Genomic DNA, 23672 nt, shown 5'->3' with positions numbered 1-23672 from the left:
GCTTTGTCATTGTGGCCTGCAAACCACACTTTTGACCTCACGGCATGCACATAGTTACGGTCGGAAGTTTTATACATGCCCCCGAAGCATTGCCGATCAATGCAGATTTTTCCGATAGGCGGACAGTTTCTCTGATGCAGAGGATGACGGTGCTAGTGATTTGCGAGTTCCAGACGACGAGGGGCAGACACGGGAGCTACAACGTGTCATTGTTAGAAATAACATTACCATTATGCTACTCTTCGTGGTCGTGGTTTTACAGTTTTTTTTCATTCTGCTTCTCCTAGCTAGTGGTTGAGTTGCATTTGTGTACTCTGTGCTATTTTGGATGTAAGAAACTGTATGAGTTCCTACGTCTTTATGTAAGAAAGAACGACTTCTTAGTGGCTTAAGGTGCATATATGTATTTTACATTTTATGCTTATAAAATATGTTTGTAAATTTTTATTTGTAGAGATGAATTAATATTCATATACTTTGATATATAGATGAAGAAAAATTTTAAACCTATTTGTGCTCAAAATTACATTTTTTTTAAAAAAAAATGTATAAAATGAATGTTGAAAACTATTTAGTTCATTTAATTAAGTAAAAAAATAATATTTTTTATAAACTTGATGTATATTAAGCCCATATTTATAAAAATAAATCGAAATATTTTAAACAGTTTAACAGACAGGGACAGATTTGTCATTTTTACATTAACAGCTGGTTCACAACATTTTTCACACAGCTGCACCAAACAGACAGTCCCCCACCGCTGTTCCCCTACGGCTCCTTCCGGGGGCAGCGCAGCTGCAGCTGAAAAGCTGAGAATCTGCAGCTGCGCCAAACAGGCCCAACAGTCTCAGTTGTCCGTAGAAAATATAATTAAAAGAGTTGAAATATATATTTCAGGAAAAAAAATAATAATTATGGATAATTCGGCGCTCAGATTTTTAGATTTCAATAATTTTTTTGGTCGTCCGGAATTTTTTGGGCCACCCGGTTGACCATTATTTTTCCGGTCGCCCGTAAATTTTCGGTCGGTGGAAGACGCATGCGACCGGATTTGGTCATCGATCGGCTGTAATCTTTGGCCAGGATTTTGAGTCAGCTGGCAACTTGATAGGCCGGAAAGAAGTTGGTCAGCAGGAGAGCCGGCAGGCTGGACTTCGGCGATCGAATGGATACGGCGTTCGACAGAACTTGGCAATCGACGGAGCTGGGTCGTACGAAGGGGAATTCATGTCGCAGAGGGAAGAAGTTTCGGCGATCGGATGGACATGCGCCCGATGTAACTTGGCGATCGATGGGAGGACTTCACGCAATCGAATGTATATGTCGTCACAGAGTGTAGTTTCCATTCCAGCGTGTCTAAAATGAGGAACTCCATTCTCTGTATCGCCTCGCCACGGAACCAATAATCTTCTACGCAATACTAAGACTACAATGGCGGGGAGCACTCCTCCAACTTTGTTGCTAAAGATAAGCAAGCTATTGACAAAAGCTTCGTGGCACAGTTCTTCTATTCGTAGATTGTCCGTCGGAGAAAGAACCGGTTCATGTAAGTTACTACGAGGTAAGCAATCTGAGAGCCGAATCAGAAGTAGGATTTCATCTTGAGAATCCAGTGGACGGATTTGGATCTGCAGCGGAGCAGATAGGTTCCCATTGCAGAGCAAAGAGCTCTCTTTGGAGCAGAAGAGGCCGGAGAGACTGAATGGAATTTTGGGGAACTCCATTAAGGGTGCTTGGGATCTATGTGCTGAGGAAGCCTTTGCACATCGGTTGGAAATCGAACGCAAGTCTGCTGGCTTGGCCGTCAATCCGCTGGAAATTGGTCGGCCGGATGGAAATTGCACGCGGCAGAGGTTTCGGTCGGCTGCGAGCAGAAAGGTCCCACATCGCACTGTCTCTCCTCTCTAATGCCAAAAAATATTACATAGGGCTCTTAATTAAATAATGTCACATGAAATCATATATTAAAGTGTATATATATTTTTTTATTTATAAGCCTCTCTATGACATTTGACATGACATTATTTCATTGGAATCGTGATGTATTTATGTATTAGAACTTTTGATATAATAATTTTTCTTTGAATGCCCCAATCTCAACCTCATAGGCCAGGTGGAGTGCGAGAGAGAAATTGAAGTCACCGACAAAGAGCATTAAATGGTATTGAGTGAAAAAAAACTCCAATAAAAAATCTATTTTCTTGCAGATTTGCCTTTCCAGTTCCTTTGTGACATATTAATGAAGATTTCTCAGTTTACTTATGAAAGTCTTTAGAGCACTAGAACTAATGCCCTTAGAGGGATTGTGTGGAATCTATTCATGGTTGTAGCAAGCAAAGGTTCTATCTTTCCACATTTTTTGAATGTGCTTTTCGCCTCCGAGCGAATTCCTCTCTGAAGATGATGTAAAATAGATCTTTGGGCTTATGAATTTACCATTGTGTCGTTTTCCCTTGTGCGCTCTCTGTTAGAAGTGGTTTTTCTTAGTGTTGCTCATTTTGTTGTTGATGACATGTCCACACACCCCAAATCATATGTTAAATCTGAGTATGACATGTCGAAGGTATAGTGTGAGAATCTAGAGAAAGAAGGAAAGAAAATGTCACATCATGGTTGCTCCCAGTGGGGCAAAGTGGGAGTGTTATTTGGGTGCTCAAACCCATTTCATTTATTAAAAGTGTATACATTAGAAGAGGAGAGCCAACATGACCTCTCTCCTCTTATACATAAAAGAGCCTCATATTTATAAATTATACGAGAACAAATATGAGAGTACAAACTTGTCACCGGGAGTATCTTCATTGACCCCTCTTCAAGCCTATGACACCTCTTCACTAAATAGACACCTTCTATTTTCTCATGCACTTTTTGGTCATACAAGAAGGAAGGCAGCAATCAGATCATAACGCACACCGACCTTCAAACTCTCATTTTTCTCTTACTTTCTCTCCCTCTATAAAAAAACTAAAGCTCATTTTTCTCCCATTTTCTCCCACCACATTTTGATCAACTTTAATTGACGAAGTGATAGATACGATTAATGGGAAAAAATTGAATGATGTGTATGTAATTATTAAAACTTTGAGCATTTGATGTGAAATTTTATAGGAATGTAAAATTCCCCTTCCGATTAATAAAAATAGCTTGAATATCCTGTATTCGGCTGGCTTCCAGTCGCCACGTCACCTATCTCTCCTCGCGCCTGGTCGGCGGGGTCGGCCTCTTTGGTGGCGTGATAGCACGAGCTTTTGTTAAATTATAGTTAAATAATATCCCGCACAAGTGAAAATCACATGGAAAAAGAAAAAGGAGAGATTTCACTCTCTGCTGGCTAATTGTTATTATTATTTTCTTTAACCACACAGAGAGAGAGAGAGAGAGAGAGAGAGAGAGAGAGAGAGAGAGAGAGAGAGAGAGAGAGAGAGAGAGAGAGAGAGAGAGAGAGAGAGAGAGAGAGAGAGAGAGAGAGGGTGACATTCTAACCCACCGACTCCACTTAGTCCGAAAGATCTACAATCTCTCTGCTCCGTCGGTGGCCACCGGATCCCCGCACAACCGGAGCATTATCCTCTGCTCGAGATAGTTCCGGTGAGTCTTCTTCATACCTGTCTATTTTTTTCCCTTGGATTTTCGTTTCTCTCTAATTTTCACGGCTGGTTCGGTTTTTTTTTAGTGTGAATGATAGTGCATCCGTGAGCAATTTTGCACTAATGCGATCCGGTTCATTGCTTTTTGCAAGTGTTCGATTACTTATATATTCTTAATTAGAGATTTGGGGATGACCCAGTTTGTTGATTTTTGGGAAGATAGTGAATTTAAGTCAGTGCCGCTCTTCGGAATCTGGATCTGATGTTAATGGCTTCCAATCCGGTGGAAGGGATGAAATTGGAAGTGTGATCACTTTTCTATGAATAGGAACTCTCTAGATTGGTTTTTTTTTTTTTTAATTTGACGGCATTAAAAATTTTGGCATTTCTTATTTGATTACTTTTGCTTTCACTTGTTGGAGATGCCTGCATGTATCAAATTATTTGGATCTAGTAAGTGTTCGGCATGAGTTTAAGTCGTTTGTGTTGTTGTTGTTTTTTTTTTTTTTTTTGAAATCAGCGCAAGTTCTGCATGAGGCGGAAATGCTGGCTCTGTTGATATGAATTGTTGTTTTTGGTGGTTGCAGACTGTGACGGGCGAGGTGGGCGGATCTTTCTATCTGAAGCAGGGGATTGAGCGCTAAGCAAAGCTGGCGGCGACAATTGCTTGGAGATACACCAGCAGCAATGGTGCTCTGGATGTGGTACTCCGGCCTGTTTCAATCTTTACTGTGATTATTGCTTTCTGGTAGTCTTATGTTACGCATAAATTTGTGAACTGCCCGCCTTTGAAAAATGTGTTATTTTCCGTTGGGGCTAATTGGGTTGTTTCATGGTGCAATTTGCAAAAGAAGGGTAAAGTAGATATTTATTGGAAGGAGGGGTGGAATCAAGTTTAGATTTTTAGATTAGTTCTTGCTTCTTTTCTTGTGTTTTGGCTTGTTTTTTCATTACCGCAACGGAGAACACTGAGATTAATTTGCCGGAGCCTTTCAACTCCTCATTTCCTTATATATTTTTCATTCAAAGATGAGAGTTATGGTGGGTTGATCACTAGCAGTATTTGCGCGTAACTGTTTTATTTAATTTTTGGATCTGTCTCATCCATGGAACTTTGCAATTATCAACTTTTTATGGTTCATTGGTGGAACAATGTCACTTTGAAAACCAGACATTGGCTCAAACTTCAGTGGAACTATTGGACAGTAGCTTTTTGAGTAAAGCGGCCGCTGAACTGCACTATGTTTTCTTTTTGGGAAACTTACATACCTTGCACACAATTCTTATGCATTTACATATCTCAAACCTATGTTTTCATATTTACATACATCAAACTTTGGCGCTTTAAACTTATACATGAAATGTTTATTTTCTTTTTATAAAGGAGTTATAGCGCTATTTTTGATGTGATATTAAAGAGTTGAGTGCTATGTGTGTAAGTATGAAAGTCTAGATGTGAGATATGGAAATACATAAGGATTATGTGCCATGTATGTAAATGCCCCTTTCTTTTTAGGTTATCGTGGTCAATTACCATGATAAGCTCGAAGCAGCACCAATTTCTCATGTTAGCTTCCACAAAACTACAACTTGTTGTATTTTTTTTTTCCTTTTTTTGGTGGAAATAGTAATAAACTCAGGATTTCAGGAGACTTGTATTCCCCTTCAAACATCGAGTAGAAAAGTGAATAGCCCTACATCTATTGCTCTAAGAATAGACAATATCTGTTTGGATACAATTGGCTTGTAGTTCTTGGACCAAAATTATTTACTTGTACCATTTTTTTGGAACTCAATACTCGTCTTGAGATATAACAAAAAACCATGTTCCATCCTAATTTTTCTGTTACAAATTTGGTAGATTATCTACTATAGATAAATATGTTATTAGTGCTTACCATGCTATATGACTGATTGATAATTTAGAAAGTGTTCTTTATTTGATGTAGTATGTAGTCCAATCAGGAATTTTATGAGAAAGATGTATGTTTTTGTTTCATCCCTTCTTTGTTCTTACCAGACCAATCAACTTTAGTCTGCATATGTGATATCTAGTTCAATGCAATCCTGAAAAACCCGGATGCAATTTATCTTTTCTCTCTATGTTGTTCAGTCTTTCACCCAACTTGAACTAATTTAACACCTTAATTAATAGTTTCATTTTTTTTGTTTTTGTGCAAACACATGAATGAATTGAAACCAACTTGCATTCAGCTGTGGTTGCTCGGAATCAAATTATTTTAATTTGGGTAAATTGGAGTTTCATCTCCCTTTCCCAATTGCCTAGCTAAATTGGACCTACTTAAAATGATTGGTGAGTGAAGAGTAGGGATCTATCATTTTGATTTCTTGTAGTTGGGTTTTGATACACATAATTCCACCCTAGCTCCAATATTGGGAGCTATATCTATAGGTTTACAATGGAATCTTTCAGCCATAGGAGACGTTATTTCTTTAACTAGCACCATGCTAAGTCATCACGATCAATTTAAGTTTTTAATGGTTCAATCTTTTTTTGTTCTCCATTCTCGTTGTTGCTTGACCGTGACTTTATAATCTTTACAGTGAAGCATATTGTATCATTTAGTGGTGACTTCTTGGCTGTCCTTTATATTTTTTTCTGCACAAAAAGATACTTCACCTCATTTATTACATGATTGATTGCTGCATTGTCGCTCACTTGCCATTGTTTTGTGTGATCATATTATCTCAGGAGCGAAATGCGGATGGTAAAGTTCAAGATTCGGAGCCATCTACTCCTCATTCTATACTGAAAATGAGTGCAAGGTGAGTTTTGCAATTTTATTTTATTAAATTTTCTTTCAGATGCCTTTACTTTGATTCCTTATAAATTTCTATATAAATGCCTGCTCATTGTATTTTCTTCTAATTATTGTCAACTCACGGCGAAACTGCTTTTATTACCATGTTAGGGCTGGTTTTGATGATTTATCCACACATTCTGATATTGTTTGTATAATCGTATGCTTCAACTACCCTTGTTAACCAGTGAAGTTCATTTAATGTGGAAATAGCAATAATTTTTTATGGGAGGACCACAATGGTATGACACTTATGATAATAATCATTGATGGAAGACCATCAATTTTTTATCCTGCCCTCCAAAAGGTATACCAAAGGCGAGAAGTCCACCACTAGGCTCCCTTTGAGTATTTTTATCTGGTTTATAGGGTTTCCTATGCTTCAGCTGAGGAGATCTGATTGATATTCTTGATTTTGTTGCAACAGATTTACTTTTGGGATTTCTTCTATAGGAATTAGATGAGATTTTTGAAGTTTGTTACTGCATTTTCTTTAGTATGACCATAAAATCTGATATGTTTGGCTCTCTGCTTATTGACAAATATAAGCTTGATTCATTCAAATTTCATGGTATTTACTTTTTCTATGCTTTTACTCTTCCCAATTACCCTTGTCCTGTAATCTCTCAGTAAAAATCAATCCATTTTCTTGAGCCTCTTCAATGAGTAAATGGGAAACTCTAGAATAGCTTCTATTTTAACCAATTTCCCCTTGTTGTTAAATTGGATCTTATTTAGATTTAAGAGGGCTTACGCTTAAATTTGGTTTTTATGTGTGAATTTAATTGAATCTTGGATGGTTGGGGGAAGGAGGTAGACCTTATCAAGATCCCATGATTATGCTAGCCATTTATATTAACGAAATTAATTTGTCAATTTAAGACGACTTTGAGCCATGACATTTAGGGAGCTTGATTAACAACTTTGGATTACCTTATCTAAAGTATTTTTAGCAATTCCGAGCGAAATAGGCACTGAAGATGTGCTTTTATGGCTGACCTCAACTCGTTTACAGGTGGAGGATTGGTTGTATCAATTTTATTGTGTAAATTGGAGTCATGGAATATGGCATCTTGCGTTTTAGAGGTACTGGGTATGACTATCAAGAGATTGGAGGCTTGGTATGACTACCGGTTGTTTAGAAGTGTCCGCTTGACTCGATGAAGCATGTATATGGATTTTGATTGATGGGTTTGATTTCAATTAATAGGGTTTTTAGCATGGGAGTTGGCTTGAGTTTAGTTTATGATTAAGCTCATTTCAATTGAAAGGCTCGAGAATTAAGTGTAATTTGACAGGCTTGATTACTATGAATTGGCCTAGATTTGGGCATGCATTCATAGAAGTTTCAAAAGTGGAACTTACAGTCTTGAATACAAGGAAAACTAAATAATGGTCCTCATAACCTTACACTATAGTTAATATGACCTAATTAATTAAGGTTGATTTAATGGGTTGTTAGCTTCGTGTCATGCCAATTAGTTAAGTTGGGGCATACGGGCATTGGAAAGTTCAATTTTTAGAATTCTAGGTTTTTTTATGCGGAGCTTATTATATTGCACATATTGAGATGATTTGGCAAGATTTTGACATCTACTAGAAGTTAATAAGGTTAAACATGGATCCTTGGCTTATTTTCCTAATCACTAGGTTAGCCTCATGTATATGAGCTAAGGTTCTAGGGTTTGAGCTTCGAAAAATTATTTTGTTGATTTTTCCACTTCAAAGGGACATTATGATCATTTGTTTTTTCCACTTGTTTTTTAGAATCCCGACTTAGAATTGAAATCATTTCTTTACCTAATGGAAGTTGCTTGCTTATTGTAGTTGTCAATACATTTACACAAATATTAATGTCTATAGACCATTCATAAATATGTATTTCATAGCTTTTTTTTTGGTAATTTAAACACTTTTTAAAATGTATGACATCCTGATGCACTTTGTGCACTTTTAATAGTCATGTTTGAGTCAATGAAAGGTTGATTGTAGGTTGAGTTTACTTTACAAAAGTTAAATATAATGATTTTAGCTTTAATAACTTTCTGGTCTTTTTGAATAATTTTTATGGCTTTAAAAATGAATTTTACTGTTTGGGTGTAATGACATTTGTATAATGGCCTTACTTTCATTACTTGCAAATATATCATCAAGTAGAAGTTTTCTATCATTCAAGTTTTGTGTTGGGCTGCTAGTAGCTTCAATGTTTCAAGTTTTCATACATTAGTTTCATATAATGATTTAAGAAGGCTTTTCAGCTAGTTCTTCAAAGCATCATATCAAGCGATCTAAAATGAACACAATGTAGTATTATTGAAGGTTAGATGAGTCCCATTCACTTTTTGGCTAGGGATTTTTAGTAGTTTAGGGCAGGTTCAGGTGCTCAAGTCTCATCCTTAATCAGTTGTTCTAATTTATGTTTTATGTTAAAAAGTTAACGGGGCTTGAAATGAGTTGCAATTTTAAATATTAGTTTTAATTAAAGCTTGATAGTGCAATCTGATTACAACTGAGTTCTCTTTTTTCTCTTGTTTGAGCACATTTTTGGTTCTTGCTTACACATGATTTATGTGATGACTGCATTTAATTTCTTTATAGTGATCAAATAGAGGTATTGAATGCATTGTCGACATTCAAATCATGAAGCCACCATGATGTTTATCATTTATAATGGTCCAAGAGCTATTACCAAATTTTTTTGATCGTATGCAATTGCTAGTGGAAAGTAAGTCATTCCTTGAACTCAGATCAAAGATTCAATGAGGAAGATAGGAAGATCAAAGGCATAATGGCCTGTAAAGTATTGTTGGATCAACGATTAACAAGGCGAGGTTGGCTTCGGCCCCAGTTGATGAAAGATAGAAAATGTAAATGGGCTCATTCATGAAGGAGTTTATAGGACCTAAGCTTGATGTCGAGATCAAATGGCGAGTCAAGCAAGCCTGAGGTGGTTAGCTTAGGTGACGTGTAGCTGGATAGAATATTGTAGTGAGTTGGGCAAGTTTAGAGGAGAGCCGTAACTGAGCAAGAGAGAACACGTGCAAGAGATGCAATCAAGGTCAAATGGGAGGTTGTATTGCTTGCTTGAGAATGAGGGGAGTGCCATATATAGCATGGAGAAGACTAGGAGTTGGGTATGCGAGCTTGACGAAGCGAGCACTAATGAGTAATGATGAGGCCATAATTGGTTTGCAAGGGAGATGAAGTACATGTGAGTTGCTAGAGAGGTAAGTATGGTTTTTTAAATGAGAAATTAAGACTCCATTTGGGGCCGCGTTGTTTTAGCGCTTCTTTTTTTTTTCGTGTGCTTTCCTTCAGCGGTAGCGGCCTCTTGCCGCTAAATAGGATGAACACAGGCCGCGGGATCGACCCCGCGGCCTAGCGTTCTTGAACGATAATACTTCCTTCGCCCCGCTCCGCTTGAAAGCTGCTCTAACCTCATTCGGGAAACCACCACTCCCTTCCTTGTCGCGAGAAGCCCCTACGCCACTGCTCCCTTCCTTGTCGCGAGAAGCCCTACGCCGCTGCTCCTTGTGGCGAAGCCTCCCCCGGCTCCTCCCCGCTGCTCATCTTCCACCATCGCGCAGCTCGCTGTTCCTAATCGGTATGTCTACTCTCCTCCCAAATTTTTCTTCATATTTTGTTTCTACTTCGTGGTTTACGTATCCGGGGAGTCGTTCCTGTTGTTTTTCGTTGTTTCCTTATTCATTTCGGGACTCCTTGTACGGGCAAGATAATTCTTAAGGGATATTGATTGTAATAGATAAAGATTGATTTTCAATTTTTCTAAACATTCATCTATGGTTAATCTTACATCTCAGTTCTTACATATTATTCAATTCATGTTATCACCATTTTTGCAATCTTTATGTTTATTAATACTTAGTTCTTATCAAATTCTTAAGTTTAATATATATGTATATGGATAAGAGGAAGATGATCCTTTTATGGCTTAAATACATATCATGCTTGAGAAAGCATCCTTCATGATTTGGGCAACACAACTGCAGAGATGGTACAAACCAATTAGAAGGTTCATATGAACTTAGAGCCATAAATTAGCCATAAATTTATGCTTAAAACTCAAACGTGAATTTTATTGAATTGAGCATTTAAATTATTTTTCTGAACTTTTAAAAATACTATATGTGAGGAAGAATTTATGGTTTTTGTTCCTTTTTTATCTCCAATATATCATCATTTGCATGTTTGGGAGCTTATATTTTTTAAATAATTCTATTGTAAATTGAATTGTGATGTTTTTTTGTTATACTGATGATGACTCATTTTGGTTATTTTAGCTGATTTACCTATCACAATTTTCTACTTTCTAATTGATTTTATTGTTGCGTTTCATGGCTTTGTTTTGATATAGTAATAATATGGATAATAAACCTAAAGAGGTTTCTACACCCGCATTGTGGGAAAAATAAATGAAAATAATATTTTGTGTTATTTGCATTAAAGAGACTGAACAGAGAAATATGCCTATGATCTATTTCAATAAAGAAGGGTGACAAATTATTATCAGATATTCTAAGGAATGTACAGACAGAGAGTACGACAGATTGCAAATAAAGAATAAGTGGGACCAACTGAAGAAGGACTGAAAAAGAATTGAAAATAGTTTCTACGGGTCTGGGTTGGGATCCAGTGAAGCGAACAATTGATCCACTTGATGAATGGTGAGCTGAAAGACTTGCGGTGAGCATTGTTTGTAAACTTTGTTATTTTGTAACTTTATAGTTTATTCTTAATTGAGTGTTTATAAATTTCCATGTAGGTCGTGTCCGCTGCAAATAAGTTTAAGTTTTCTGGAATTGAGCCTGAATTTGCGGAGAAACTCGACAGGGGGGGGGGGGTTGTTGCAACGGGGAACTATGCATGTAGCCCAAGTGAGACAGGATTCGCTGGCAATGCCGTGAATTTGGGAACCCCTGGAGGTTCGGTTGATTTTATTGACGTCCCAGCCCGGATCAGAACGAATATGAAACTATTTTCCGTTCCAAACGTCCAAAGGTTGTTGATAAAAGAAAATATGGTGCTTCTTCCCTCAGAAACGAGCTACCCGAGGCAGTTTCTTGTTTCAAGGCAGAATGTCAGGCTTCTCATTCAAACACTATTGAGGAGGCACTTGAAATCTTAAGCGCTACTGCCAAAATCTATACAGATGAAGATTTGTATATGTTCGCAACAGAATTGATAGAGGACCCAGTCCGTATATCTTTGTGAAGATGTGTGCCGCCCGTAGAGTAGCATATATTTGGCGTTTTTATGATCGCTTGAACATTTAAGATTATTTTTTTCATCCCTAGAACATTTCTACTGCATTATTTTTTATGATCGCTTGAACATTTGAGATGTTTTATATTTTTCATCATTAGAACATTCCTATTGCATTATTTTTTTCTTTCTAGAGTTGTACTTGTGAACTTTGTTGTACCCATCTAAGCATATGCAAACGTCTTTTTTTTATGTCTCAAACTCTCACACACTTATCGTCATAATTACATTTAGGGATACCGGTCATCATAGATGCAAATAGAAGAAGACATATTTCCACATTGATTCACGCAGAAGAAAATGAAGTGGGATGTTTCTGACGGTAATATGTTTGATGTACGAATACTACAACGCGTACATTGATCGTTTGTCATGCATGACATCTTCATATATTGGCGATAAATGGATTGAAGAGTTGCTTGTTGGACACCCAACAAGATTTTGTAATATTGTAATATGTTTCGAATGAGCATGAGCAAGACAATATTTATCGATCTTCTGGAATTACTCGTAGGATCTCATGGCCTTCATGGATCTTCGAGGATCAGTCCACATGAGGTACTCGCAATAACACTGTTCATATTATCCCGAAATGAGTCTATGCGAGGAGTGATGGAGCGATTTCAACACTCTGAAACAATCAACAGATATTTCTCAATCAGATTGAGCGTACTTGTTAGTCTGTCCTCTCATGTCACCAGACTCTCAAATTATAAGTTCAAGCATACACCTGCTGAGATAGAAAATGATGCGCGATATATGCCATTCTTCAAGGTATCCTCTTCGATGCAATATAGTTAATTTTGTTAGAGTATGCAATGATATATTGATTCTAACATTAACTCAACCACAACTGCATCGGCGCGATTGATGGAACACATGTTGACGCACGTATCCCATATAATGATAAAGTTATATTTATCGGCCGTTGTGGTAGCCCCACCCAAAATGTCATGTCCGTCTGTGATTCTGTCTGTGATTTCAACATGTGTTTCACTTTTGTTAAGTCTGGTTGGGAGGGCGGCGCACATGACGGTCGAGTTTTTAAATCTGCAATGCGGGATCCCAATACCAAATTTCCACATCCCCCTACAGGTACTCTCGGGATTGAGCTTATTGAATGCCAACTTAAATTTTCATATTAATTGTTCAATTTATCAGGTAAATAATATTTGGTCGATGCTGATTACCAATTGCAACGAGTGTATCTAAAACCATTTCCTGACACGAGATATCACATACCAGACTTTGCACGTGCAAACAACGTTACACAAGACATAAAAGAAATGTTTAATAAACGACATTCATCCTTACGCTGTGTCCTTGAAAGAATTTTTGGTGTGTGGAAAAAGAAATGAGTGATACTCCGTGATATGTCTCACTACAATTTCTTCAAGCAGGTCCAGATTGTGTTTGCTACAATGACTCTCCATAATTACATTAGAAGACATTATTCCCGTAATGATATTGACTTCCATTTGGCGGAAGAGAATGAAGAAAATGTGTCTGTAGAAGCCTTTGAATACAGTCTAGGTCAGTCTTTCATAGAAGAAGAGACGGAGGCTTACACCGCCTGTATCGCCTGTATTGTAGACGGGGAAGGTGCAAGCGAAATGACAGAGTTGAGGGAACGAATAACTGATGCGATAGCAGATGCATAATTGGATAAAAGGTAGCTTGTATGGATGATAATTCATGTTTATTATGGATTTAAATAAACATTTATGATGTACACCATAAAAGTAGCTTCTTTGGATGATAAAAGAGTTTTTTATTTTATTTTTATTTTTATTTCTTGTGATATTTCTTCCCTTCATAATTATTTTTCTGTAGTGGTTAAAAATTTGATTGAATTATGTCATTTGTATTAAAAAATTGATTAAAAACCTGTTTTATTTCTTTGTATTTAATTTTGGTTTGTGTGGCTTTATAATCCTTAGATTGTTTTAATTTTTCTTTCTTTGTATCTTAATTCAAACATCTCACTTTGGCTATTTATATTTATTTATTATAATAGATACTCTGCTCCATTAAAGTAGTTAAGTCTCCATATGGAAGTTGATATAAAGCTGAATCTTTTTATGTGGACTCATATAATCAAGCAAGTTGGTTGTACAATGGGTGTAAGCTCTTCATAACCATCAGAGTTGATACAAGGGTGTAAGCTCTGCAAAATGGATGTACAGTGCAGATTTGATCTCCAATCTATTTTGTATTGAAACTGAAAACATCCATTTTGGAGCTCATCTAGATAGATGCCTGCAGATTTAATACCTTGCCTTTTTCTCTTGTTATGGTTTTCTTTATCAACATTTATTTGAGGTTAACTTCTTATTCCATGAGGCTGTTGTAGGGAGTTGTTTATTGGATTTGCTGCTTGAGATATTAAAATGAATCCGAGCTTCTGATTCTACAATTCCTTCCTCACTTTTCCATATATGTCTTCAAGCAATCCTTTTAGTTTTATTTTGGCTAAAGAAAACAAAGCATTATTTCTGTTTATTTCTGTTTAATGTACCAAAGAAAACCAAACCCCTAAACTTTGCCGTTTCTTGCATTATTTATGTTTACTGTTCTTAAATTTTGATGCTCAAGCATGATTGAGACCTTTTTTTTACATGTTCTTTAACAATACATACCAGCTTTTCAGCTTGGAAAACAAACTTTTTTTTTTATTTTCTATCTTCGCATAGGTCTCCCAGATCTCAAATTGTCCATGGATTTTAAAAAAACTGAAGCTAGGAGCATATAAATGAATGTGTTTATGAATTCGAACCAAATCAATCGAGTATGTGAAATCAATCGAGTAAATCGAGTATGTGTTAGATATGTAAATACTTTAGAATTGAGTGGCATGTATGTAAATGTTATTTTGGGTAATTGTCACAATTAAGATGGCCTTTAACTGTCATTTATATCTGCTGTTTTTTTGCGCATTCTATTTATTTTCATGTCGGTGGAGTTGGTGAAATATGAATACTTTCAGATGTCGTTATCTCATTCTATTTATTTCCATAATAACCAGTAGTTTTCCAATAATTGCTTTAAATGAAATTGTGTTAAAAATAAAAGATTTACATACATACCACTCAATTCCTATGTATTTGCATATTTAACATCTGAACTTTAGTTTCTATAAATATGTAGGTGGTAGAAAGATAAAATGAAAATTTTAGGTGTTAGAAACGTAAATACATAATAATTGAGTGCCATGTATGTATATGGCCCTATATTTTATAGTAACTATGATTTTTGAAATGACAGTATAGATTTCTCTTCTTATTAGACACGACATGCTTCTTATTGCTGAAGCTGAATAATATCTCTACTCTAGTTGTTTCAAACATTTTTCAATGCAGTGGGGAGTTAATTGCTGGTGTAGCATTTTTACGCTATTAATTATGCATTGCTAAGGTATTTTCTTTGTTTTACTTGGCATATTTTTCTGCTGAAACTGTAACGGAGATCACTTTTAGAAGTTAATCAATGTCAATCTGTTTTTTTTTAATGTATTATTTTGTAGAAATGGAGAGCATACTTGAAAAGAAGAGTTTATGGTTATATTTGTAACATTTAATTTGAACTTTTGGAAGGTCTGACTTATATCCAATTTGTTGATAGAAAGCATATCCTCTATATACTGTTAGTTAAATACTTGAGGATTTATGCTGCGACACATTAATTGATGAAATTGTTCAACCCATCAAATTCAACGAGATTGTGTTTTACTAAATGGATGAGAAGTGTCCTCTCAAAAGCTGCTACATTCTGAACCGGCTAAAGCGAAGCCCTTTTTTCTCGTCTTTGCATTTGTTATATAGCTACAGCCACCATGTCGCTGCTCCCAGTAACAAATTCAGCCTGGCTTTCTTATACAGCTGTTTATATTGAACTATTCTCTTTCTCATGTTCATAGAAATGAATATATGGAATGCTGAGTCTGTGTTGATTGAAGATTTATTATTTTTTTTGTCATAATGATGATGTTTGTCTGTTGATTACTTTTGATTTGAGCACCACAATACTAAATAAAATTATTTTGTAATGAAATAATAATGCTGATTTTTTAGAAAACATGAATTTGAGATTTTATAGTGCTAAAATTTACAGCAAACAAGAACTCTTGATCTTGTTTACACTGCACTATATCTACTCTTTTGTTGTCTTCTTCTCAGAGCCTGGAAGATGTTTCTAATCATATTGGTAATCTATTCAACCTGGATATGCCCATTTGAACTGGCTTTCCTACCAAATTCACTTTCATATGTGGAGAACATAGTGAATGGTTTCTTCGGAATTGATATAGCTCTCACCTTCTTTGTTTCCTAGCTTGATCATAAATCCTTTCTTCTGGTAGATGATCACAAGAGAATTGCAACAAGGTATATATATTCTAATAGAAACACAGTTCTGTAAATGAATTGTGTGGTATGTATGTAAATGCATTAGAATTGTGTGCTATGTATGTAAATGCTGCACCATAGAAACACAGTTCTGCAAATGCATTGGGTGGATGCTTTCTTTAAGGGAACAATTCGCATAATATGTGTTAAGAAACTACGATTGTATATATATGAACATTCTGTTCTGTTTAGAAATGAATTTCTGCTTTAGAAGTTTAAAAAATGTAGGTGTTACGGCCTTCTTTTAAACAGTTTTAACAAACAAGGGCAGCATGATCATTTCTCCAGAAACAGCTGCCTCACAGCTGTTTTGACACAGCTGTACCAAATAGACAGTCAGCTTCCCCGCAACAGCTTTCTGGGGCAGCGTAGCTGCAGCTGCGCCAAAACAAAGCCTAAGTGTGCAGTGAGGGGATAGTCGGAGGACATATAGAAGTGGAACAAATAATTGAGAATCATATGATCGTTGGGGTCACATGTACATAAGCTTTAGCTACCAGACGCTTGTGCATGTATAGCAAGATGTGCACGAATTTAGGGGCAGCTAAGTATTTGCATGCATCTTGGGATTTGTAGCATAAGCTTGGGAATTAATTTTTTGGCCTGCACAATTTGTTCTTAGGATTATGGTGAGCAACTATTGAATGATGCATTATTTGTATTCCTTTTATCTGAATCTTAACTATAAACTAGAGTATAGGGTTTTAGTTCTACTCTTAGATATGCTGAATTATCATGCAGATGATTCAAACTTTAGACTTGTTGAACCATCCACTGTGTATGCCAACTAGTTTGCTAAAGCTTATTGAATCGACTAACTGCTTGATCTGTAGGCTTGTCAGTTGAAAAGTTTCACCAGTTGATTCTTGGACTCGTTGGGCTACGATTTTGGTTCCTGATCTTACTCTATTTTTGGAGGTTGTCGAATCGATAACATAGCTTTACCCTTTGGTTTTCTTTTACCTAAGGGTGCTCGTTCAACATTTAAGCATCATTTGTTTAAAAGCTACCTTAGAAAAATATATGTTATCCTAACTTCTTACCTCCTTCTCTGTATAAAGGCCTTCTGGCGATTTCATAGTGTATTTAAGCAACCACTTAAAGCAACACTCTATGGGAATGAATGGAGTATAAAATTTCATAAATAACTCCAAATACTTGAATAAAGATAATGACGATGACAAGAAAAGGTTGGATTTAATCCTAGAACACTCGTACACATTTTCAAGGTGGACAAAATAGTAATTGTGTCATCGTCTTGACAAATCTTAAAGAGTGGTTTACATTCAATTTCTTGTTTACTAATTGGAGTGAACTCAAAGTTGGTTTTAGCTGCTTGTGATATTTGTAAGTTATTATTGCTACTCTGAATCAGAATACTTGCAGGGATCGGGGGAACATGGAAGATACAGATGGTACATTGTCAAGTGTTGCGCAATGCATTGAAAAATTACGGCAAAATTCTTCAACAACCACAGAAAAAGAGAACTCTCTAAAGCAGTTGCTAGAACTTATTGAAACACGTGAAAAGGCATTTGGAGCTGTTGGTTCTCATTCACAAGCAGTTCCAATACTTGTTTCTCTTCTTAGGTCTGGAACTTTTGGGGTAAAGATGTTGGCTGCAACTGTTTTAGGATCTTTATGTGCGGAAGAGGAACTAAGAATGAAAGTACTGCTGGGTGGTTGCATACCACCACTTCTTGCTCTTCTTAAGTCCAACTTAGCTGAAGGCCAAATGGCTGCTGCAAAAACCATTTATGCTGTTTCTCAAGGTGGTACAAGGAAGGATCATGTTGGTTCAAAGATCTTCTCAACTGAAGGAGTTGTCCCTGTTCTGTGGGTTCAACTAAAAGTTGGTCTCAGTAATGGAAGTGTGGTTGATACTTTACTCACTGGAGCATTGAAAAATTTATCGAAGAGTACAGAGGGCTTCTGGTTAGCAACAACAGAGTCTGGTGGGGTTGATATACTAATTAAACTTCTAGCAAATGGACAAATAAGTAGTATAGCTAATGTTTGCTATCTTCTTGGATGTATGATTATGGAAGACCAATCTGTTTGTTCCAGGATCATTGCTTCAGATACTACTAAGCAACTCCTGAAATTACTAGGACCTGGTAATGAAGCATCAGTTAGAGCTGAGGCTGCAGGCGCTTTAAAATCTCTGTCTGCGCAGTGTAAGGAAGCTAGGCGGGAAATAGCTAATTACAATGGTATTCCAGCTCTTATAAATGCTACAATAGCTCCATCAAAAGAATTTATGCAAGGAGAAGCAGCTCAAGCTTTGCAGGAAAATGCAATGTGTGCCCTGGCAAATATTTCTGGTGGCTTGTCATTTGTCATTTCCAGCCTTGGTGAAAGCCTGGAGTCATGCTCTTCTCCTGCACAGATTGCTGACACACTGGGGGCGTTAGCGTCAGCCTTGATGATTTATGATTCAAATGCTGAATCTGTCAGAGCATCAGACCCTTTTACTATAGAGAAAATATTGATTAAGCAATTCAAATCAACAATGCCCTTTCTTGTGCAGGAACGCACTATAGAAGCGTTGGCCAGCTTGTATGGGAATGCCATACTTTCTAGGGTGCTTAACAGTGCTGAGGCAAAGCACTTGTTAGTTGGTTTGGTCACCATGGCAACAGGTGAGGTGCAGCTTGAGCTTATCAAATCTCTCCTCACACTCTGCAACAAAGAAAGTAGCTTATGGCATGCATTGCAAGGTCGTCAGGGTGTTCAGCTTTTAATCTCCCTACTTGGCCTCTCTTCAGAGCAACAGCAGCAGGAATGTGCAGTTTCTCTGCTTTGCCTTTTATCCGATGAAAATAATGAGAGCAAATGGGCTATAACTGCAGCTGGAGGCATACCTCCTCTTGTTCAGATTCTGGAAACAGGCTCTTCTAAGGCTAAGGAGGATTCTGCTATGATTCTTGGGAACCTCTGTAACCATAGTGAGGATATTAGAGCATGTGTGCAAAGCGCTGATGCTGTTCCTGCTTTATTGTGGTTACTGAAAAATGGAAGTGAAAATGGAAAAGAAATCGCTGCAAGGACATTAAACCATCTTATCCACATGTCAGACACAGGGACTATTAGCCAGCTCTCCGCTTTACTAATAAGTGAGCAACCGGAATCTAAAGTACATGTTCTGGATGCTCTGGGAAGTTTGCTTTCTGTGTCGCCATTTACTGATATACTGCATGAAGGAAGTGCAGCAAATGATGCTATTCAGACAATGATAAATGTCTTGAACTCTGCAAAAGAAGAAACTCAAGCAAAATCAGCATCTGTTCTGGCCAAACTCTTTCACGTTCGTAAAGACTTAAGAGAAAGTCATATATCTGTCAATGCCCTTTTTTCAGCCATGAAGCTGCTCAATGTGGAAACTGAAAAAGTCCTGGCGGAGGTGTGTGGTTGTCTTGCTGCCATTTTCCTCTCAATCAAGGAAAACAAGGAAGTTGCTTCCTTAGCTAGTGATGCATTTCCTCAATTAGTTATTCATTCTAGCTCGTCCATTCTAGAAGTGGCTGAACAAGCAACTTGTGCTTTAGCTAACCTTCTTCTGGATGGTGAAATTTCAGCTCAAGCAAGTCCCGAAAAAATTATCTTTCCTGTCACTCGGGTTCTAAGAGAGGGCACTATTGATGGAAGAACTCAAGCTGCTGCGGCTGTTGTCCGTCTAGTACAGTGTCCCACTGCCGATCATGCATTGTTCGATAGTATAAACAGGGGTGGGACAGTTCTAGCTCTTGCTGCTCTTCTGGAATCATCCAGTATTGATTCTGCTGCTGCTTCAGAGGTTCTTCATGCGCTTGCTTTGCTTTCTAGGGCAAATGAAGATTCTGGTCATGTAAAACCTCCATGGGCTGTTCTTGCTGAACATCCTTACACCTTCATCCCCTTGGTCTCATGTGTTGCTGATGGAGCGCCTACACTGCAAGATAAATCCATTGAAGTTTTGTCTAGACTATGCCGTGATCAGGCTGTTATTTTGGGTTCTGTAGTGTCAAAAACGTATGGCTGTGTTGCATCAATTGCAAGACGAGTGATTGGCTCCAGTCACCTTAAAGTTAAAGTAGGAGGAGCTGCTCTGCTTATCTGTGCTGCAAAAGATAACTTCCAGGAAGTGGTTGACTCTTTGAATGACTCAAGTTTATGCACTAACTTGATTCACGCACTTATGGGTTTGCTTCAAATTACAAATTTATCTTCTGATCACGGAGACATAGATATATCAATCCACAGATATCCTGTAGAACATTTAAATGCTGAGAGTAGGTCTAGCACTGCCATAATTTCTGCTAATATAGTTTGCATCTGGTTGCTCTGCTTACTCGCTTGTTATGACGGAAAAAGCAAGTCAGTTCTCATGGAGTTTAGAGCACTTGAGATCCTTACTGAGAAGATTTCACATTATTATTTAGCTTCACAGGTACTTGCCACCTAACATTGTGTTGTTACTTATCATCTACTCGATATGAACATTAATTTAATTTCTTTTTGGAATATGGCAATTCAAGTTTTTTTGAAGTGCTTACTTTCCCGATTTTTGTATAATATTTCAAATTAAACCTTATCATTTTTAATTCTAATTAGTGATTTCCGTAGAGCGAAAGCTTCTTCTGACTTCTCTAAACTTTTTGTCTAGAGTGATTCAAAAGAAGGTAATGTTGCGTGGGTCTGTGCTTTACTACTTTCTCTGCTCTTTCAAGACCGGGATATTATTCGCTCTAATACCACATTGCATTCCATTCCAACTCTAGCCAATTTATTAAGATCGGATGAATTATCAAACAGATATTTTGCTGCACAAGCCCTTACAAGTTTGGTTTGTAATGGTAGCAGAGGTACTTTGTTGGCTGTTGCAAATTCTGGAGCTGCTGGTGGGCTCATCTCTTTGCTTGGTTGTGCTGATACAGATATATCTGACTTCCTGGAATTGTCAGAAGAGTTTCACTTAGTACGAAATCCCGAGCAAATTGCCCTAGAGAAACTTTTCAGAGTTGATGATATTAGGGTTGGTGCTACTTCTAGAAAAGCCATTCCTGCACTTGTTGATCTACTCAAACCAATGCCAGATCGTCCTGGTGCACCTTTTCTTGCATTGGGCCTCCTGAATCAACTTGCTGATTACTCCCAAAATCAGCTTGTGATGGTAGAAGCTGGGGCACTTGAGGCCCTCACAAAGTACCTTTCACTTGGGCCGCAAGATGCTACAGAAGAGGCTGCCACAGACTTGCTGGGGATTCTATTCAATAGTGCTGAGATAAGACGGCATGAATCTGCATTTGGTGCTGTTAATCAACTAGTGGCAGTCTTGCGGCTTGGAGGAAGAAATTCCAGATACAGTGCAGCAAAAGCGTTGGAGAACTTGTTTTCCTCGGAACATATCAGAAATGGTGAACCCGCACGGCAAGCCGTTCAGCCGCTAGTTGAGATACTTAATACAGGCTTAGAACGAGAGCAACATGCTTCCATTGCTGCACTTGTTCGACTGCTAGGTGACAATCCATCTAGAGCCTTGGCTGTCGGGGATGCTGAGATGAATGCTGTGGATGTTCTTTGCAGAATTCTTTCTTCCAACTGTTCTGTCGAGCTGAAGGGAAATGCTGCAGAGCTATGCGGTGTTCTATTTGCAAATACAAGGGTTCGGTCCACTATGGCAGCTGCACGCTGCATAGAGCCTTTGGTGGCACTCCTAGTTATGGAGTTCAGCCCTGCTCAGCATTCAGCAGTTCGTGCTTTGGAAAAACTTTTGGATGATGAGCAGCTGGCAGAAATAATTGCTGCCCACGGAGCAGTTGTTCCTCTGATTAGTCTTCTGTTTGGTAAAAATTACATGCTCCATGAGGCAGTTTCTAGGGCTTTGGTAAAGTTAGGAAGAGACAGGCCCTCTTGTAAAATGGAAATGGTGAAAGTCGGAGTTATTGAAAGCATGCTTAACATCCTGGAAGAAGCTCCTGATTTTCTCTGCACTGCATTTGCGGAATTGCTTCGAATTCTTACTAACAATGCGGACATTGCAAAGGGTCCCTCTGCAGCCAAAGTTTTGGTGCCTCTTTTCTCACTGCTAATAAGGCCAGCGATTGGTCCTGATGGACAGCATTGCGTGCTGCAAGTTCTTGTTAATATTTTAGAGCAACCTCAATGTCGAGCAGATTATAACCTTACTCCTCATCAAGCTGTTGAACCAGTGATATCTTTATTGGATTCACCAACTCAACCTGTACAGCAGTTGGCTGCAGAGCTCTTGTCCCATCTTTTGTTGGAGGAACACTTGCAGAAGGATCCAATCACCGAGCAGGCAGTTGGTCCTCTAATTCAAATCCTTGGATCCGGAGTTCATGTCTTACAACAGAAAGCCATAAAAGCTCTTGTTAATATTTCACTTACTTGGCCCAATACAATTGCAAAAGAGGGTGGTGTATATGAGTTGTCTAAAGTTATTTTACAGGCTGATCCTCCCTTACCTCATGCTTTGTGGGAATCAGCTGCTTCTGTTTTAGCCAGCATTCTTCAATATAGTTCAGAATATTTCTTAGAAGTTCCTGTTGCCGTATTGGTACAGTTGCTTCGATCTGGAACTGAAGGTACAGTTATTGGTGCTTTAAATGCCTTGCTTGTTCTGGAAAGTGATGATTCAACCAGTGCAGAAGCTATGGTTGAAAGTGGTGCTATTGAAGCACTTCTGGAGCTTCTAAAAAATCATCAATGTGAGGAAACGGCTGCAAGATTGTTGGAGACGTTGCTAAATAATGTGAAGATAAGAGAATCGAAAGTTGCGAAGGCTTCCATCTCTCCATTATCCATGTATCTTCTGGACCCTCAGACACAATCTCAACAGGGAAGATTGCTTGCAGCTTTGGCTCTTGGTGATCTTTTTCAGAATGAGAGCCTTGCACGAACCACAGATGCTGTTTCAGCTTGTAGAGCGCTTGTAAATCTTCTAGAAGAGCAGCCAACAGAAGAAATGAAGGTGGTGGCCATCTGTGCCCTACAGAACCTTGTAATGTACAGCCGAGCCAATAAAAGAGCTGTTGCAGAAGCTGGTGGTGTTCAGGTCATATTGGATCTTATCAGTTCTGGCCATGCAGACACCTCTGTTCAGGCTGCAATGTTTATTAAACTTCTTTTCTCTACGCATACTATCCAAGAGTATGCATCCAGTGAATCAGTTAGATCCATCACGGGTGAGTTTTTATTGACATTTTATACACTTCTCTACAAACTTCTTTCTCCGTAAAACTATATTTTAAAATTTATTCTAGAATTGTTTTTTTTTTGTTAATTTTCTTTTGTGTTGCTTCTAAACATTATCTCACGTTTTATATTAGCGAGATAAAAATTATACCTTATTTTCATACTAGATACTACATAAAACTTAAGATGTCAATCAAAACGAACATCCTTAGATATAATGTATGTGTATCTATCCCCTCCACTCCTCTCTCTCTCTCTCTCTCTCTCTCTCTCTCTGGTTGTCTCTCTCTCTCTCTATATATATAAGAGATGAACTTTTCTCCTCGCAGGATTATAAATATTCCCCACCCAATTTTATGTTTTGAACTATTATTTTATTC

At 37.7% G+C, this 23672-nt stretch overlaps 1 protein-coding gene across 1 annotated transcript in view; it reads left to right on the top strand.

Moving 5' to 3' along the window:
• Positions 1–3437: 3437 nt before the first annotated feature.
• Positions 3438–23672, top strand: part of LOC110021616 (protein CELLULOSE SYNTHASE INTERACTIVE 1) — a 43666-nt gene continuing 23431 nt past the window's right edge. The window contains exons 1-5 of the mRNA XM_020720177.1: positions 3438–3588; positions 4175–4291; positions 6301–6374; positions 17482–20524; positions 20741–23282. Coding sequence (XP_020575836.1) covers positions 6364–6374; positions 17482–20524; positions 20741–23282 — 5596 coding nt within the window. The 5' untranslated portion in view covers positions 3438–3588; positions 4175–4291; positions 6301–6363. The remainder of the gene's footprint in view (positions 3589–4174; positions 4292–6300; positions 6375–17481; positions 20525–20740; positions 23283–23672) is intronic.

The sequence above is a fragment of the Phalaenopsis equestris genome, unplaced genomic scaffold (assembly GCF_001263595.1).
Source record: "Phalaenopsis equestris unplaced genomic scaffold, ASM126359v1 Scaffold000136, whole genome shotgun sequence".
In the NCBI taxonomy this organism is placed as follows: domain Eukaryota; kingdom Viridiplantae; phylum Streptophyta; class Magnoliopsida; order Asparagales; family Orchidaceae; genus Phalaenopsis; species Phalaenopsis equestris.
The sequence above is the reverse complement of the archived record's forward strand: the minus strand, read 5'-3'. Positions and strand labels throughout refer to the sequence as shown.